The sequence below is a fragment of the Xenopus tropicalis genome, chromosome 2 (assembly GCF_000004195.4).
Source record: "Xenopus tropicalis strain Nigerian chromosome 2, UCB_Xtro_10.0, whole genome shotgun sequence".
NCBI lineage: Eukaryota > Metazoa > Chordata > Amphibia > Anura > Pipidae > Xenopus > Xenopus tropicalis.
The window spans coordinates 33014313-33034816 of record NC_030678.2 but is presented as its reverse complement, the minus strand read 5'-3'; the positions used below and the strand labels follow the sequence as shown (position 1 = coordinate 33034816).

The following is a 20504-nucleotide window of genomic DNA, read 5'->3' as shown; positions in this document are numbered from 1 at the left end:
TTATCATTCATAAACTTCCATTTATTTCCCTTTAAAGAAGCAACTTACACCTGTGTTCTACATGAGTTCAATGAATACATTGTGTTGTACATGTTGCTGATTAAAACAACAAGGGAAATTAAAAGTAATGAAGAAGAATCCAATTGCCAGTCACAGTTAAACCCCCCTTTAGAATATACTTTTCCTTATCTGTAAACCTGAGACACCTGGGAAGCAATGAGGGGCTTTACAGAGCTCCTTATCTCCATTTAAAATCATTCTTCTGGTTACAAGAGGCAAGAAGAGGAAGATAAAAATGAAACAACAATCCGTTAGTGCTTTATAATAAAGAGACGGGCGGACATATTTTCAACAGAAGCTCTATTTCACTGGTTCACGTTGAACGTGGGTGTATATTGCCCCTTTAAACAGACCACAAAAATGAGGGATGCTGTTTATTGCAAGCACAGAACGCCCTTTTATTTATACATATTAAAAGTCGCTGCGTATGGCTTGTTTTGGCTACAGCATTCTCTACAGAATACTGAAGAAAACCAGAGATTATACCTATAAATATATAAACTCCTTGCAGCTCCTACTATATGTTTGTACAGTGTCTCACACTTTCAGGCCTACTTAAGGAAAGGAAAAAAGAGAGACATACATAGTACATATGAAATAGTGACCGTTTTCTCTTGACAGCACAGAATGGCCTTTGCACAGAGCAAAAGAAAACCATGAAATCCAGATACATTTGCTATAGGGTCAGACATCATGGGCGTTTGCACACAACAATACTTTGCATGTTTTTAGTGGTAAGTTGTCTATATTATGCACCCGAGGTTTTGCGATATGTGTTCTTGGGAACCCCTCCAGAATCACAGGCTGTTCTGGCAGAGCCCAGAAACAAAAAAGATTACGGTTATCCGCCACATTTACCCAACTTGGCAGCAAACAGGTTAAGTGGGTTAAACACTGGTAGAACATCTGCCATTAAAAAAAAGCAACTAATTGAAGCAACGAAGAAATTAACCCCTTCGCTTGCTGGAGGGCCGTAACATAAAACAAATAATTAAACCTATCTATATTCTATGTCTATAGCACCTTTCAGTGGCACGAGCCAGGCGTATGTACAGTTACGAAAACCTGGCACACTGTGCTTTTGGGGAACGCTGCATGGTTATGGGAGGAAGCAAAGCTCACAGAACAACACTGCTCACCAACCAATTCCATACGGAGGCCAGAAATGATGTTAGTGGTGAAGGGGGGCAGATTTTAATCAAAGTGCTAAAAATTAGTGCTAAAAATTAGATCCTGTCCCCCTGCAGGGTTACAGCATGCCTGTGAAAATGAAGGCATCGGACACTCTCAGTCCCTACGCATCCCTTGGTACTCGATGCATTGCAGGCCACTCTTGTCATAGAAAGGGTCAATGCCTTTATTGCTAGAGTCCTGTTTTCGGCATAGCTGTCATACAGTGAGGGCTCGGCTAATTAAAAAATCAGAATGGAAATTATGCCAGCTGAAGCATACAGGGTTAAAACAAAACAAACAAAAATCCCCAGGCTGCATTTTGACCATTCGAAGAACCGGAGGGTAAACAACATGGCATAGATTGACAATGAGCGGTGATCCCATTAAGCATGGGAAGAGTTTAAGCAGGAGAAGGGGGAAATGAAATGATTAAAAGCAAGTCATGGTTAGGTATTAGCTACACACAGAAGGTGAAGCAGCCACGGTTCCGAGCAGCTTCCATTAACTCGCTCCCCTGCGGTATGACAACCCAGGGAACGCATTTGACTTTTTTTTTTTTTTCAATAATTCTTTTAAATATATTAAATGCCTAAATAGATTACTTTTCTTTTGCGTTTTTACTTTTTTTTCTGTTTTTTTTTTTTCTTCTATTATTCTAAGGTTCAGTTTTAAAGCGTTTCTTGTGTTTTGTCAGATGAATAACAATGTCCAAAGAAAAAAAGAAAAAAGGTCAAGCCAAAGAAAACCTGCTTGCCCCTGAATTCAGAGCGAAGAACTGCTACTGTATCCAGTTTAAGGTATTAAATGAAAAAAACAAAAACCATATATACCAAATAATAATCCTGGTTCTTTGCCGCTTGTCCTTTTATGATGTTTTGTTCCTTTGTAAATCCAAATAAAAGGAAAAAATATTCAACACAAAATATTTGTTACGTATACCTAGAAATCCATCCATCCGCCTTTTCCGAGCATATCTGCAGGGACGCTTCACAGCCATAGAACAAAACACAGCATAAAGGATGAGACTGAAGCAACCGGTACTTTTTCCCAGAATACTTTGCATCTCCTCCTCTTGTTGGCAAATAAGTAGATTTCTTTTATTTTTCTTCCCCCATATTTGCTGTAACCCCTGTGCAATTTTCTCCATGCCAGGTAGGACAATGGTAAAAGCATCTGTGTCATGCTGCTGCTTCTTAACACCATTCCCTTCTGTGTTCTATGCAGCATAGAAATGGGGGGGAAGAAAATTATGCAAAAAAAAAAAAAAATTTAAAGAGATGGGAAAAAAAAAAAATAATGAAATGTACCAATGTTTAAATAATTTTTGTTTATCCCCTGGGAAAAAATGTATATTTATCCTGATTAAATCAGGAGAGTCTTTACATTTGTTTAAATAACTATATATATAGATTTTTTATATATATATATATCTATAGATTTTTTTCTATACATAGTTATCTAAACAAAATATATATATATTTTATGTGTGTATATATATATCCAATGATTCTATGTATGCTTTTGCCTCTGTTGCACTGAAGATTCTGAAAGGGGCACGGTAGCCAGGTGTCTCTCATGCACAGGTGAAATGGCATAGGAAAAGGAACACCAGCAGTCCAATGGTGCTAATCTCAGTGTTCGGGATGATCCATGGCTTCATTATAAGTGATTATCCTACTGGGATCTGGAAAAAAAAAAAAAAAAAGATAAAACATTACTGAAATGCACCCAAGCCACAGTAAATCTTGGGAGGTGGGAATAAATATGAAGATAGCAATCTAAAGACCATAAACAGCAACATAAATAGACTTAAACATGCAGATGTGGCAAAATTGTACAATTTCATCAAAATCACCTATAAAAGTGTTTGTTCCAGGGTTTGTCATATAGCATTATTATAGTACTTTTAATATAAAATGAATACCCATTCATACATGATCAACTGCTCAGCTGGCACTACCTCTGCTAGTATCTGTGAATAATTTTTCCCTGCTTGGAGAAAGCCTTTGGCAGGGGCTACTCGCTATTACCCACAGGAGGAGTCTTACATGGCTATTGCCAGTCTCATGAGCCTTTGGAGAGTTCTATGTGAATGTTACAGTTATTTGTATCAGGGCCCAGCAAACAGAAAGGCAGACTGATTTTGAGGATGGATTTGCATTGAAATTATATTGGTTCATAATTATGTGTTGTGCTACCACACCTAAGTAATGTGTAGAAATCAGTTCTACACAAACTGGAATTCTGGGTCCGGATAGACAGCCCACAAGTTCTCCTGAAACCTAGTTGCACTAAATGGCCTTGCATTGTCACTGTCAAGTCTATGTGAAGCTGAGGGTGCCATTCTGGGGTGAGGTATTAGGCCCAGCCAAGCAAGGTCCTGTCTGATTGTATGCCCAGTACACTTGTGATGCACCATATACATATTAGCAAAAGCAACAAAGTTATAAAGTTAATCGGCAAATACTCTATTCCTAGCAGGAGTACAAGGGCTCAATGTGTTTTTATTTGATATGGGGTGAGCACAGGATCAGAGCAGCACTGGTTAATGCAATGGGCAGAGCTAAACTAGGGGATAGCAGAGGATTTAAGCAGAGCTGGGGCAATGAATACCAGAATATCTGGTGGAAGGGGATTTGGGTACAGATAGGCCAGGTTTTTATTCACGTCACGCCATCCGCATCTATAGTTTTCCTCCTCTATAGTCTTAGTATAAATGTATATATATAAGCATAATTCTAAAATCCTATAAAGATTTTGTAATAAGAGAGTACAAAAATGCCACTGCCTTGTTATAGCATAAAACTAGTTATAAACTTGTGGTAGGCACAATTCAAAGATAATGAGCCCAAAAAGGTCAACAAAGTCAGATTTGTGCAGTTCTATTGCTCATTGCCAAGTGTTTCAGGAGTTGCAGCATGAGTCAGTGTTTTCTATGAAAAATAACATCAAGGGGCATGCTGTGTGCAGGAGGGCATTGAACTTAATGAACCTTGCAACTCTGTGGTAAAATACACTCAGTAGCAGTTAGAGTTCTTCCAGGCTAGACTTCATCCCCAATAGCCTGCTTCATTAAAAGCAAACATGCAGTGGGCTGTGTACATCTGCAGACCTCCCCCCCCCCCCCCCCAAAAAAAAACCCCTGTGCTGCAAAGGAGAATCCCCTGTATAGGGGCCAGGACCCAGGACTTACCTTGTTTTTGCAAATTCAAAATAGATTCCATTTCTGCAAAGATAGAAAAAAAAATCATTAGGGTTCAGCGTTAAAACACAACAACCACCACCACCACAACCTAACACTACAGTTAGAGCCAATAAAGTGCAATGATGGCTTGGAGGTGTAACATCCAGAGACACTGCAGTGCAGGGGCCCTCAACCTTTCTTACTTGTGAGCCAGTCAAATGTAAAAAGACTTGTAGAGCAAAACAAGAACCATAAAAGTTCATGGAGGTGCCAAATAAGGGCTAAGATTGGCTATTAAGTAGCCTCTATGCACACTATCAGCTTACAGGGGGCTTTATTTGGTAGTAAATCTTGTTTTTATTCAACCAAAACTTGCCATCAAGTCAAGAATTCAAAAATAACTCCCTGGTTTGGGGGCACGGAGAGCAACATCCAAGGGGTTGGTGAGCAACATGTTGCCCCCGAGCTTCGGGCGACTGCGGGACATCGCAGTGACGCATATGCCATTCCACTGGTGATTTACATTCTAGCTGGAGAGATGGCATTGCGGGGAGATGAGTCGCCCGCGACAACGAAGATTTGTCGCGGGGCGACTAATCTCCCCATGTACCCCTGCCCTAAAGATGCGGTTGGTTTTAGTGCCATTCACCTCTTGAAATGAACACTCTTGGCTATTCAGTACACAGTGAATAAACAGTGTGGTGCCGGTGATACAGATTTTAGATAATCTTTAACAGAAGTTCTGTTTAGATATTTGCAGTCCCCCTCTTAACAGAGCTTACAATCTAAATTCTAGTTTAATTATTTGGGTGAAGACACACAGAGCTACTAGTAGCAGCTACTTGTCACGGCTACTAAAATAGACAATGATGATCATTTACTGATAACTGTCTCAATGTGTGTTTTAGCAGAGGCAATTCTCAGTATTGTCTATGGCAGGGTATTTTCTGGGGTTTAGTAGCCCTGCGTATCTTCGCCCTTTGCCTTCTTTTTATGTCACTTTATAGCTTACATATGGGGGTCACTGACCCTGACAGACAAAAAAAATATTGCATTCTGAGGCTACAGTTTTATTATTATTTTTACTTTTTTAATAACTTATTTTCCTATATTGTCCATTGCCAATTCATTTTTTTTTTCATTTAAATCACTGACTGGTTACTAGGATAATTAAAAGGGTGATTCATATTTCATTTAACTATTAGTATGATGTAGATATTGATATCCTGAGACAATTTACAATTTTGTGGTTTTTCATATAGTTACCTTGTACTACAGCTCTTTAGTTTTAGCTGCTATCTGGTTGCTATGGTCTTATTTATCCTAACACCCAGAATATTACTGTCTAGAGCATACTTAAGATTAACTGAAAGGTGAGCCATGACTATATATAGCATACGTGGGGAGCAGTAGGTTAGCACTCATACAACATGAGCTGCTTTCTAGTTAGGGGCACCAAGCCCATTCCTAATGTAGTCACTACTGTTGGATTGTGACGCAGGGAACATTCTCTTAAATGGAATGTTTATTACAGCTAATAAAATACATGCAGTGCAATTATACTACTAAAATACCTCAAGTGATCCTTTTATCCTAAAAGGATCTAAATCCAAAAAAAATTGATGTAAACCTACAGTGTGCAATTTACAGTCATTTCAGCTTTCCGTTTTTGAGATATTAGCAATTTTAGCCTGCTGATACCAGTGTTCTGGTTATCCATTAAAGCACTTTAAATGGACTTATGTTTAAGTTCAGATCCTCTTTAATATAGGACACGTCCACCAAATTCTATAAAGCTGGGTAAAAGAGACTAAGGGTTTCACCCCTAATATTAATAAATGCCGTTGACTATTTTTTCAAAGTGTTCACACTTTTGTCTATTTAAAGGCATGGTGCTGCAATGAAGCACAGGACAGTGAGGCTACCAGTTTGGCACCTCCCACTAATATGCACCAATGTAAACATGCAAAAACAGCCTATACACAAGCAGCACCCTCATTCTTCACTCTATATTTAAGTTAAAGTAAATATAACAATAATATACCTTTAGGCTACGCATTCAACAAAGAATTAGGCCAGAAATGCTGCACGCTATGTTTTGGGGTTCCCAAGACAGCCAAAGGCCAACCACACTCCCCATATTCCTTTCTGCTGGTTCACTTTTTTCGTTCTGCTGTCACTTAACTAAGCTCAGGGACCAACTATAACAAATATCAATATCACTATGCAAAGCTGATAAGTAATGAATTCAAATGACAAGGCATAATTGAAACCTGTGCACCCAGCTTCAAATTTGTAGCATCAGTAAGATGTCATTTTACTTTGTACCAATTTGATCATGTTCTGACAGTCCCTAAGCTTAGCTCACACTGAGCATGTGCAGTGCCACAGATACAAAAATTTCAAATACAGGGAGCTGCCATGGACAACTCTGATACAGGGCTACTGAACCTCTGGCCTGCTACAGTAAGTGCAATATTTCTAGCCATATACATTTTAGGATTTATTTCTTTTTTAAGTGACCGTTAAGGATTGCTGAACTACTAAACACAGTTGATGAGCTATGAATGCGTGCCAGGCTGAGGCACTGTGCTACTGTTGTTTCCATAACCCATTCACTGCACTGTATCAGGTTTGTGTTGTCATAACCAACATGAATACACAGCCATTAAAAGGTTTATAAAGAAACACCGATTGGGTATATATTTATAGGCAATGGCCCAGCTGTAATAAGCAACAGGTCACCTTTCAAGCCCAAATGCAATAAAAAATGAAGAATGAAGATTCTGCACACAAACACATACTTTAAAGGGGACCTGTCACCCTAAGAAATAATTCTAAATTCTTATCTATTAGGTTAGTCAATCAAAAACTTCAGTTACACTATATAAATGATTTAAGTGCTGTTTCCTTCAGTCTTGGAATTACACAATCACAGCAAACAGGCAGGCCCCATTTTGTAGACCCACATATAGATGGTGAGGATGAAGGGGGAATGAGGGGAGGGCAGTGACATCTGTGAAGGGCTGAATGGAAAGTGAAAGGAATCGACAGCTGGGATTCAAAAATACCTTTATAATGGGTATGGATGTGTTAATAAAAAAAGGAATTTGGGTTTCATATTTAATCTGAAAAGGACTTTTATTATACGGATTTCTATGTCAGGGTGACAGGTCCCCTTGAAGAAATGGTGCATAAAGGTTAGCAGAGTATGTGAAAACCCAGTAGTGCTACAAAAACCAGACCATGTTTAGAGTCATATTTAGGTAGAATCCCCAGTGTTTAATCAGAACTCAGGTTGCCTTAATTCGGCAGCTAATCAGCCGTGTAGGGGCACTAACGAAGGGCCTGCCCAGGCAGGTTTAAAAATTTAGTCGGATCGGGGACCGCATCGGCTCGTTGATGCGGTCCTCAAACCGACTTTTCCTATAACCGTCGTTATAATGCGATCGTTTGGCCCCAGGCCCAAATGACCGAATTGGCCTGGATTCTCCTGATATCGCCCACGCGTAGGTGGGGGATATCAGGAAAAGATCCGCTCGCTTGGCAACATCGCCAAGTGAGCGGATCTAAAGGTGTATGGCCACCTTTAGTCTGACACAAGCCTTTAGCAATATATACCTCTATAATGCTACCAAACTGTGATTATTTAAGGGTCACAAATGATTAACATATGCGGACAATTTGCAATTTTATTAAGCATATTATATTTCCAAAAGTATATATTTGCCAAACAATAAAAACAAACACAAGAGGTATTGTAACCCTCAATAAGGGCTCAGTAGGGCCTGTACTAAGCATGCCTTTTTAATACACTAGTTTCAAACTGGTTCTGCTGTGTCACTGTTTGTAGGAATATTTAGTAAAATGTATTATGAGTTGAAGCTGAGGGAAGGAGGGGTGGGTGACGCTATGAGAAGGAGTACAAACAAAATTTGATATTAGAGCTCTGTAATAGCAAAACATTAGGAAAATAAGGACATTGAATGTGCTTGTGTTGAGCAAAGGTGCAAGAATCAGGAAGCTGGTAACACAGGGAAGCTGAAAGTAGCCTATGCTACTCATTGGACTCAATGCCCCTTAACGTTTTAAAATCAAATGTGTCTATTTTATTAGATAAGTGTGCCTTTATACATCAGAAATGTAATATGCTCATAACAATCCAAATAATCTGTATGATCAGCCTGCTGTCCCAGCTCATTTTAATACATGGTTAATGGTCATTGCACTGAAGCAGTGCTTTTACATGGCAAGCAACATTAGGGAATCAAACGTGTTACCTTTAGTGTGATAGATAATAGCAGCCCTCAGGTCGAAAGAACCACAGCTATCTTTCCATTCAAGGCCTGCATGGTACCTCTTATCTTTGGCGGAGGTCTGTAAAGTGTTTTTCAGGGGTGCCTGGGGCGAAATATCTAACTCATAGACCTTGGACTGAAACACTAAACAACCCTGGCTAGCAGCATCAGTCTTCTGTGGCTCCCCTAAGTGCTGCAGGTCTGAACATAATCCAGACCCCTCTGCCCCAGAATCAACAGTTGTTTTCATGGTAGAACCTTCTGGAACCTGAGGGCTAGTCCGTTTCTCTAGCTCATAGGCCTTGGGGAAAACTGGGCGCTCATTTCCTGAGGCAGCAACTTCAGCACCCTGTGAAGCTGCTGGGATGGGGTGCTCCCAGACCATCTGCCCAAGTGAAGGCTTGTCCACCCCAGCATCTGGACCAGCACTGGGCTCATTTATAAAAGACAAACCCCACTGGTTCTGAAAAATTTCACCCAGGCTGTGTTGATTTGACTGACCGGACAGTTCCCCCTGCATTGTATCCGGCAGTGCTTGTTGCATATTTAAAGGGTAAGTTAAAAGGCTAGGCTTTTTTTGTTCATTGGGTGTTGGGGCAGAGAGTATATCTGTGGGCAAAGTTTCTGCTCCAGCAGGCAGTGTGTGTGATAAAGTACTAGCAGCAGTGGCCAAGAAACTTCCATCAGGTCCTACTAAAAGGGGCCCATTGGAGAAATTAGCTGTAGATACCGACTTCATGGCAGACATGGGAACCTGGGAAACACAGTTCAAAGTTGGAACTTCCCCAGCTGCCGGAGAAAAGGCATGGGAAGATAGTGAAGCAGAGTTGTTCAAGGCTGCTTTGTTGAGGTTTTCCTTAACTTTGCTTGCATAACTTATTTTAGGAACGATTTTAGCACTGCTGTTGTCCACTGGAAAAACGGGGGGAGGCTTAAACAATGACCAGGAGTCCTCCTTTGAGGAGGCAGTTGTAGAAGCTTTGCCTTTGGGCCGGTCATCAAATTTCTTTCCTGGTACCGTTTTGGTATCAGAGTTTTTCCTTTGCAGATCTGCAGAGTTTGGTTTACCCCGACCAGCTCCAGAGGCTGCAGCCTCACATTTCCAAGAGGACTTTCCATTGTCCAGTCTAGCTCCTCCTTTCTGGTCAACTAATAAATCAGGCTTGGAGTTCTCAGACTCAAATTTGACATCAGAGTCTATCATCTTGTCTATTACAAAGCTAGACCCATCAACAACTTTGGCATTACTACACCTGGCTTTCCTTTTTTTAGGAGTAGCGTAGCCACTCTCTGAGCCACTGCCATCATTTTCAGCACCTTTACTCACATAACCATTAGTTATATATCCAGAGTTGTTTGCCAGCAAACCGTTCTGAATGGGTCCTGCCTCAACCTTGTCTGTGTGTTTATTATCCTTAGGCTTGCTTTCGTAAGACTTCTCATTCTTTTTGTCCATACTGTTTTTATGAAGCAAGGTTTTAACTTTGCTTCCACTTTTCCCAAAGCTCAGGGCCTTGGATGAATGCTTGGTACTGGCGTTGCTGTCGACGGCCTGTTGGTTCCCGTTAGTAACCCGAGAAGCAGTCTGACTTGCAGCCTTTTCAGAGTCAAGGGTCTTTGGAGAGGGGTATCTTTCTGTTGCAGTACCATTTAGGTCTCCATGGCCTAGGGAAGGAAAAGAACAGTGTAAGCACAACAGAAGAAGCGCCAATGCCACCAGACCCCACTTCACTCACATTAAGGTAGTCAAATAGTCATTTCTTTACAATTCATTGTACTAATAAAAACAGGACTTTAAAAGAAAAGGTGAATGAAAAAGCAACATTTTTAAATAGTTAACATATTTAACTAACCCTTTAAACAAAGCATATGACCTTTGGGCTTGGTCTTTATGGAGGCTCAAATTATATTTATTTTTAAGAGAGAAATAAATGCATAAACCTAAAGACCTCTTCATAAAAAGCATTATTAAAAAGGCTAGAGGTCAAAAATAAGAGACGAAAGGAAGATTGCCCAAGTTTTTCCGAGAAGGAATGTTCTATACACATGCACAAAATAAGAAAGGGTTTTTTAGCCCAACAATAGGTCCATCATGTTGCCATCATGATCATGATCCTCTTTACAAAACAGAAATCACAAGGCATTATATCATTTAATTCTAAATTCAGACTAGGGGGAGGATGATTTTCCATATTCCAATCTCAATGTTGAGGAAAACAATGCAAACAATAAGCAAAGATTGCAATTTCAACTATAGACAAATGGTAGGGCATCAACACCTACATATCTCAGCTTGAACCATCTATCTATACACAAAGGCAGGGCATCAACACCTACAGGTACATTACTTTTATAGGAAACCCTGCCAGGCCAGTGTCCTTGGACTCCAGTTGCTTGATTTATTTTATTAGAATATACAAAAAAGAACATCCAGAATGTCGTCTCTGGACCATCAAGCCGAAAACAAGGTAACTGCACAACTCCTCTGGGAAACAATGGTCTCCATGGATCATGACAATTGGTAGGTGTGTGAATGCTTCAGTTTCCTACTGAAAGAGCAGGGAACAAACATCAGACATGTGTACCTCAGGTTAAGCATCTGTCGGATACTCCTAAAACAATGAACAGGAATGTTAATTCCGCTGTCAATTTCTATTAATTACAAAATAGTCACATAGTCAGTAGTTACTCTGTAGCATAAGCAAGATTTTGGTCCGGTGTAGTAACGCACGGCAACCAATCAGCAGTTAGCTTACTATGTTAGAATAATGAAGGCAAACATCTGCATGCTTGCTAAGGGTACCTCCCCATCTTACAGACATTTCAAGCATTCCAGAACCTCCAGTCACAACAGCTTCGTATAGCTGACCTAATTATAGCGGCCTACTAAATAGGTTTCTTTGTTTCCTGTGGGGCTATCTGGAGAAACTACATGTAGCCAATATTGTTTTTACCACAAAGAAAAATAATCCAGAGCTTTAGGAGATTCAACAAACAAATTCACTGCGACACACCAGAGAAAACATATACAAGCATTTATGTTGGTGATTGTTACACCATGCGGAACCAAAAAAAAATAAAACAAAGTTGAAATATTAAAGCAGAACCACAGATCAATTTTAGGTGTACCTAAAACAACGACTACATAGCCATACTTGTGCTCACTATATTTCTGGCCTAAAGGTAAAAGGCTTGGATAAACCATTGCTAACACCTGATAAAGATCACTTCTTTTGGCCACCCAATTAAAGCAAACATACATGGTCTGCAATATTGATTTCTTAAGGTGGCCATACATTGGTTGAAAGTATACCATCACCCATAGGCCAACTGGCTAAAGAGCATATAAGAATGAACACAATCCCACCATCTCCTCAAGACTATATTTATTACACAATTTTTGGCACAAATTAGCAGAATTGTTTGGGACGGGCAGCCTTTTTACACCCAAAGCAATTAGAATGACGTTTTCCAGCAGTAATGTACAACTGGAGCTATTTTTTACAGGTCATTCAACATGAGAAACTGGCTGAGTATATTTTAAGTCTCCTACAGAATATCATGTACACCAGATAAACTTAGTCAACTTCATTAATTGGACACAGAAACAAAGCAAGAGTCCTTAATTTTCTCCCAAAGTCACAAAGTATTCTAATACATCGGGTTATTCCAGTCACTTATTCTCATGGGGATTATTATACTAAATACCTAATCATTAGTGGTAATTGACGGCCAGCTAAGTCAACAGCTCTTTGCTGAACAACCTCTGATGTTTATAGTCACAGGCAAAGGTTATGCGAGCACAGCACCCAAACAACAAGCTCTCTGCCAATTGCACAACATCAAAAGTTTGTGTTTCATACATGCAATGTTGTTGGTTTTTTTGTAGGGACAAAATAGGTATGAAAACATACCATATGGGGTCTGCCCGTGTATGGCTACCTTATATCCAAACAGATATTGTATGGCCAAGCTAATCACTTAAAACAGGGGTCCCCAACCTTTCTTAGTTGTGAGCCACAGTCAAATGTAAAAAGACTTGGAGAGCAACACAAGCACCATAAAAGTTCATGGAGGTGCCAAATAAGGGCTGTGATTGGCTATTAGGGAGCCTCTATGCACACTATCAGCTTACAGGGGGCTTTATTTGGTAGTAAATCTTGTTTTTATTCAACCTAAACTTGCCCCCAAGTCAGGAATTCAAAAATAACTCCCTGGTTTGGGGGCACCAAGAGCAACATCCAAGGGGTTGGTGAGTAACTACTGGTTGGGGATCACTGACTTAGAAACTAAGCAACAAAATTGTAATGTTGAGCTACTGAACAATTGAAAATTCTCAGAAACCTCTCAAAAAAGAGAATTAATCTCTTTACATAACACTTCTAAAAAGAAAAACTACTAATGTACAATTAAAGCAAGATGGCTGACCTAACCAGGGCTGTGGAGTCGGAGTTGAGGAGTCGGAGGCAATTTTGGGTACCTGGAGTTGGAAAAAAATGGACCAACTACGACTCCGACTAAATTTAAATGGGAATAAAATAAATAAATAAAGCAAGTTTAAATGTCTCAATTCCCAAACAGTCATAATTAATTACTTCTCTGCTATAAGAATAAAGCCCAATGCACACAGTGCATAAACGAACCGTTGAGTGACCATGAAGCATGCTTTTCATTGACTGTATGAATGTATAAAATACATTAGCATATTAAAAACAGAGGAGTCGGAGTCGTGGAGTCGGAAGTATCAGAAACTGAGGAGTCGGAGTCAGAGAATTTATCTACCGACTCCACAGCCCCGGACCTACCACTACTAAGCAGCATTCTCTTGCATGGAGGATTTAGTTCTCTGTGAAGTTACCACAGATGTTTATTTAGTTAGAGGGGAACTCTGGTTAATCACAGAACATGAATGGCATTGAGAGAAATGTAATGTATATTGGACAGTTGCTTTTAACACCCTTTTTTTTGGGGGGGGTGAACTTTTTTACATTTGGTGAGAAGTTCCTCATCAAGTAAAGTTATAAGCAAAATAAATTAAGAAAATCTGTAGTCCCAGCCCCTTTACTTTTACTAAATAATTTTTCGAACTGCTTCACATCTTTACTCAATAAACCTTGTTCTTTTGCATTTTAATTCTGGGCATCAATTGATCATAAAAAAAAAACCTTTACTAATAATGTCCCCTCATTAGTAGACTGTAAAGCTCATACCAGAGAAGATTTAAACCAGACAGTTGTTGGGCTAAAATGGTTTGCAATCTGCAAGGAAACACGAGAAGGAACAGCAGGGGCTGCCATATTAGCAATGAAAAATACAGAAGAATTACTTTTAGTTACAAGAAAAGGGATCCTAAAATTCTCATTAAGATTTTGTATTGTTATTAAAGATTCATGAGAAATGGAAATAGTGGTTTTGTTATATTCCTGTATCAGGATCTCATATGTAAGTTAAACACTGGGGGTCATTTATCAACACTGGGCAAATTTGCCCCTGGGCAGTAGCCATTGGCAACCAATCAAATTGCTGCATTCATTGTCCTAGTTGCAAGCTGGCTGAGAAAAGCCCACCTCTGATAGGTTGACGTGGGTTACTGCCCATGGGCAAATTTGCCCAGTGTTGATAAATGAGCCCCACTGTGTTTTCTCCAGTGGTGGAAAACACTTGTACTGCTCTGAACCACCTGAAATTCCTTTAAATGGCTTAATTGGTATCTGCCTGAATCTTAGACTGCCTGGATCTTGCAAAAAAATGTAAAATGTATTACAGGTCTAGTAGCCCAAAGCCAATAATCAAATGTTTTGCTGGTAAACATGTGACCAGTAAATGCTACCAACTAAAAAGTGGGGATACACAGGCATATCAATTTGGCAGGTTCTTCAGACAAAAATTGCCCTAGGGCTAAACGATTACATTAGCACAATATTGCCCACCCAAAGTGGACATTTCGGGGAAAAGATTTGCTTGTTTGGTGACCTTGTCCCTGTATGACCACTTGAACTGTAGGAATAGTAACCAAAGAGTCTGTTGTCTGCAAGAAAGGTTGCCATACACGGAGAGATTGCCAAACGAGTGGAAACCTAAAAGTGGGCAATATTGGGCTATTTCGATCGTTTGGACTGTGCCCCATATCCGACGGAAAATCAAACCTGCCCAATCGAGATCTGCCCAATTTTAGGCCAGATATCAGTAGGGTAGGCCTGTTGGGGTGCCCATAAATGGGTAGATAAGCTGCTGAATCGATCTAAAGGAGGACCCAAATCTTTAAGGTCAATTATGTTTGCATATTAAATCCACCAGTCTTGTCATGCTTTATAAATGTAAACACGGGGCAGGGCAAATATGTTTACTGTGCGAATAATTTTGCACTGCGCAAATTTTAAATGATCCTGGTGTTACTGGTCCTTCAACAGCCATATAAAACGTGCATAAGAATGTTCTGGGCACATGCAAAAGAATGCACGGCCTGCAAAACCAGTGTCAGCGTAGAAGGCATAATATAAAACCTATCTATAAATATTGTATAGTTTCACTTGAAGCAATACACAAGACCTAAAGTGGTATAGCATAGTCCATCATAGAATTTAAATCATTGCATGTACTATAGATCCCAGGCGTTCCATTCTCATATAACTAATATAACAAAATACTTTGTATCTCTGCCATAATGAGCCAGGAACAAGAAGCCTTCAACTAATGCCTATAATTGCCCTCAAAGAAACACATACTGCATGGCTTTTATATGACTGGCATAAATGATAGTTTGAAGTGTAAATATAGATATATAATGCTTCAACTTGCAATGCCTAGATACTAACCAACAGAAAGGGTACATGGGGCAGACAGAAGCCCTCAGTCCACAGACAAGCTTCTGTGAAGCTCCAGAAACCCATTCAGATAGGTGAATCAGATCAGTTCTCAGCACTTAAATATCCTAATCCTAAAATAGATCAAACTGCTGGGAATCCTGCTGAATTCCCCAGTCTGACCTATAATAAATCTGCCCTAGTGTGTGACATCAGTATAATGCTGCTCACAGAAAGATCCTGTGTCCTTTGATGTCAGTCGGGCAGGCCCATCGTTAGTGCCTTTACACAGGCAGATAAGCTGCCGAATCGATCTAAAGGACAGATATTGGCAGCTAAAATGTGCCTGTGTGCGGCCACTTTTAGTCTGATTCTAGGTGGACAAAGAAGGTGCAACTTTTCAACATAAATGTTATGTCACCCTAATGAACACATGAACAGCATTGTCAAACCATGGAAAATATGTTTACGAATGGTAACTCCTGCTACCTTCGTAGAAGCACGACCGTATACCTGGCATAGGGAAGGTCGTCATGTAGAAGGTTCTGGTCCTTTGCTAGAAATGCCCTCTCATCAATGGTAGCAGGGGTGGCAATCCCTACAGCCAGGGCACAGAAGAACTAATGACTTGTGTGCACATAGAGAAAATAGAAGGATGAGCAGAAAGAAGCCAGAAACAAGAAGGGGGTTGTATAGACTGTTTGTATAAGGGGAGGCTACTCGGACTGCTTTCTTGGTTGGATACCCAGCTTTTGACCTTATTGGGATTTAGCCCCTCCCCAGACAGTACTTTCATTGAGTACATGGACGTCCTGGGATCTGGAGAGTAATAAGCAGCACTTTTATCCTACATAAGGCATGCCCCCAGATCACCAGGCCTAAAGCTACCCATACACATAACATAATTTGTATTATAAATTTTCCATACATGATAGACTCATACCCAAAAAGACTGAGTGCTATAACAAAATGGTGCTTCAACAAAGTATTAGTTTAAGGGTGTGCACAATTATGCAACCACATTATTTTAGTTTTTTTGGTTTTCTTTCCTCCACCTAAAAGATTTCAGTTTGTTTTTCAATTGAGTGGTACAGTTTATAGGTCACATTAAAGATGGAAAAAGTTCTGAAATGATTTATCTTTGTCTAATTTTTGTACAGCACAGGAACCTGACATTTTACCAGGGGTGTGTAGACTTTTTACATCCACTGTATGCTGTCTTCCCAAATGAACAGAACAATAGAGAGGTGGACATACTTGGTATTAAGCCTCATACAGAATCCATCCATTTAGCCAACTGGCCACATAATGAACAGAACAGGCCTGAACTCATTTCTATTAACTGATGGTTCTAGGGCTCCCATTAAAAAAACTTGAAAGGTAAATATTTTATATAAATGTTTAATTTAAATTAATCCAACATGTAGGCTACATGAAAGTGAGCCTTGCCAAATGTCAGCAGTCCTACAGCTGTTGGGAACCACAAGCACTTAAAGGAGAAATTTAAAAGATAATAATGTTAATACAAATGTTAATGTGTTGTAGGCCACTTCTGCCTAAACTGTCCTTAAAAGGAGTGGCTGATAATAAACAAAATATTGGCATCAAATTGGTAACGACTTAAAAAAGAAGGCTATGGTGACCAAGGGTAGTTTGGAGGCTGAACAAGGGACCCTCAGGGTCACATCTGGCCAACTTGCTGCCAGCAACACAGTGTGGTTCTACAAAGTGAGAATGTAAGTAACCTTGCAATTAGGATAGTCCTGCTCTATCCTTCCTCTCTCTGTACCTGGTTGCTAGGGTTACTGGTCGCAAAACGACAGCTTCCAGTGCAACCCATACCTGTGGTGCAGAGAGATGTGAATTCTGCAAAAGGTAGAGTGCTTTTTCCTGCTCCACAACAAACTTAAGATTTATTTTTAGCAGTAAATCCCCTTTAAATTATTCATGCCGCAATCAGTGTTTGGTATTTAAACAACTTAGAGTTAATGTGATTAATGGTGCAACATTTGCCCAGGTCTAGTAACCCATAGCAACCATATGAATCTTTCAAATAGCTGACCAATAAATGTTACCTGTTGGGTGGTTGTTATGGATTAATAGACCACTGACTTTGTGCCTTTTATTAGATTACCTGCTCGGCTTGCACCTACATAGCACACATGGGTCACCACTTGCTCTGAAATCAACCAATCACTATACGGCTGCTGCACTGCTAGGATATTACAACTGATACCCTCTAAGGCTGTCCTTGCAGGTACTGATAAATTGTTTCAAAACAATATTGGTGCATGAATGTTGGCCAGACAATGGCAACTAAGATCTTTTTATAATGGATACAATTCAGCCTGTCAATCAGAATTGTATGAAACGTATCTCCTAACGTACAATGTTAGCCAAAACAGCACCTCTTTCTAATCGGTGGTGGTTGTTGTGTTTATGGCCACTCATACAGTATCTGCCTAGGGGCCAAATGGCATGTGTATGGACACCCTATCACAGAAGAAACAACAGGAGCCAGGAAAGGCCCTGATGGTGGGTCACAGTTGAGAGAACTCTCCTACTGTAAATCCCTGGTAGGAAATCAAACAGGTTAAATTTAAATATGTGGACCAAAATTTGGTCAGGGGCCCTATGCCAATAACAAGATTACAGATATAGAAACCTCTACCCAACTTGCCTACAGGTAAAAAATGTAGCTTGTACCACAGTTGATATGGAACAACTCCTAGAACCTCCAAAAACAAGTGCTTAGAGCTTGAGTTAGAAACCCTATTGGCCTTCAGATGTAAATGAACTACAACTCCCAAAATGACCCCTGCAGCCTTTACCTTCCAGGGGGAATCTGGCATGTAAAGTCCAACAATAACATCTAGTGGCCATGGGTTGGCCAGGGCTCAGGGCTCAGGCCCCAGTCTGAGGGAAACAGTAAGAAAGCTTAAGAAATGTGACTCTGAATATATTGCTGAACTAGAGTTAGAGAGGGCAGAAGGTTGGTTAGCCACCATTTTAGGAAAAATGCTATGGTTTTCAGTTGTATTACCCCCACTGGGCATCCCTGATATGTATAGTAAAATATGTACAAAGTGTTATATACTTCCCCTTGATGGGCCCCAGTGTAAATTGTCTCTCTCTGTACATTATATTCTATAAATTCGCCAATCACCCCTTATTAGAGGCGGTGGCTAGTAGCCCCCTAGGAACACCAGCCAACAGCGCTATAACGCCCGGTGTATTAGAGCCAATGCCACAGCCGGGAGCCTGTATCCTTTATTGTAAGTCTCTATATCAGACACACACACGTCAGCCGAGCCCTTCCAGCGCCTTCTAGAAGCCTCCTGTGCCGCTGCCTCAGGCGAGCTCCCGGCTCTAGGGCTGTACCAGGCCGCACCGAGCAGCTGACTGGCTGGAATGGGAGGGGAATGAACGTGGCGGAGTAGAGACAACGGGAAACATAAATGAAAGGCGGGGGAGGGAAGCGGTGGTGTAACGGGCCAACCCTGCCGGGAAGTCACATGTCCGCAGCGGCTGGGGGCACAACATGGAGCCGGCAGGCTTACTAGCAAGGTCAAGGCAGTGGGCCTCCAGCCTGGATTCCCCGGGCTCGGCCGGCCCCGAGTTTTGCCAATAAGGGGGAACTGGAAGCAGCCATGCCGGGAAGCATTACCCGTAGCACTCGGGCTTCCCACTGGCAGCGAATGCCGGGTACCCACAACCCCAGGGCACAGAAGCATTTATAATAGGAATAAGCGTAGGAATCGCTGCTACTGTTGCCCCATGCAGGGCGCCCTCTAGCTGCTGGGTAGCGGCCCCAGGGCCCTTAGCACATTGTGCTGCCCAGTCAGCTGATCAATGGGAACAGCCGGAGTTAGGAATCCGTGGGCCCTGGGCACTGCTGCCATGCAGCCCGCCACCCTCCAGCTGCTGCTGAACTACAACTCCCAAGGGACTGCAGGGGATACATTCCTAATATACAGAGTAACAACAGCCAACTGTTACACAAGCACCTTCTCCCCCAGGGGCCCTGAGATACCGGGAGCCCAGTCCCTGCCCGCTCCCCTGTGTCCCCTCCCGGGTCCCCCTTACACAACCAGACACGATGGCTCCATACCAACCCCCAGCTAAATCACTGTATTCCCGGCGGCCCCCCGGGCGACGCTGTGATTGTGCCATCAGCCGGCTAGGGTGCAAGCCCCACCTAACCATTCAGCTCTGCTGCCCCCCGGTATACTGGGCACCCCCCATACATCCGGCAAATGTGCCCTTTACTGCCCCTTACCAACACTACCCTTTGCCCCATGGCTGCCCCCACCCCCGGGTCAGATGCCGACCTGTTTTCTTCTGGTGCGTTTCCTGGTGCTGTAGGGCGTGTTTCTGCTCATGTTTCAGCGGCTTGGGCTGGCATTTGGCGCTGCTGCCTTCGGCTCCATGCTGCTGGCTGTTTGTGTAATAGTAGTAATGGCTGTGAGAAGACGGAGAGTGGAGGTGGTGAGGATGGTGATGGTGGTAGTGGTGCTGCTGCTGTTGGCCAGGCTGCTCCTCCATTGAAAGTGAGTGGGCTCCCCCTGCGCTGGATGCAGAGCACAGAGCCCCTCGGTGGATGTGAGTGTGCAGATGCGCTGCCTCCCGCACTAGGGCAAGCCGGTTGGCTTAGGGACTTTCTAGAAACGATTGACTGTCTCTATCCAGCAATCAGGCCTCTCCAAGTGCCTCTTGTCGCCTCCCACATGCCCCTCAATGCCACCTCCCCTTCCTCCTTCCTGGCCGACACCCCTCCTTCCCTCCCTGCCTGCCGCTGCTGCCGCACAACTTGTCTCCTGCAACCTCACGGCAGGGCTGGGCTTCCAACGTCAGCACTATGGCTCTGGCACTGTGGCCCTAGCGCTATGGCTCTGGCACTATGACTCTGGCACTGTGGCCCTAGCGCTATGGCTCTGGCACTATGACTCTGGCACTGTGGCCCTAGCGCTACGGCTCTGGCACTAT

At 41.8% G+C, this 20504-nt stretch overlaps 1 protein-coding gene across 1 annotated transcript; it reads right to left on the bottom strand.

Moving 5' to 3' along the window:
- nufip2 (nuclear FMR1 interacting protein 2) lies at positions 1–20282 on the bottom strand. Its single transcript, XM_002938217.5, has 4 exons — positions 19850–20282; positions 8698–10380; positions 4427–4459; positions 1–2917 (listed from the first exon to the last, which is right to left on the bottom strand). The coding sequence occupies exons 1-4, from the start codon at positions 20061–20063 to the stop codon at positions 2865–2867; spliced, it is 1983 nt and encodes a 660-aa protein (XP_002938263.2). The 5' UTR covers positions 20064–20282; the 3' UTR covers positions 1–2864.
- Positions 20283–20504: the final 222 nt, after the last annotated feature.

Bases quoted from the DNA above. Each gene is read 5' to 3' on its own strand.
- nufip2 (XM_002938217.5), bottom strand. From the start codon at position 20,063: ATGGAGGAGCAGCCTGGCCAACAGCAGCAGCACCACTACCACCATCAC. The intron at 10,381-19,849 runs GTCGGCATCTGA...TTCCTTCCCTAG, and splicing joins AACGCACCAGAAGAAAACAG to GCCATGGAGACCTAAATGGT. The intron at 4,460-8,697 runs GTAACACGTTTG...CTATCTTTGCAG, and splicing joins TATTATCTATCACACTAAAG to AAATGGAATCTATTTTGAAT.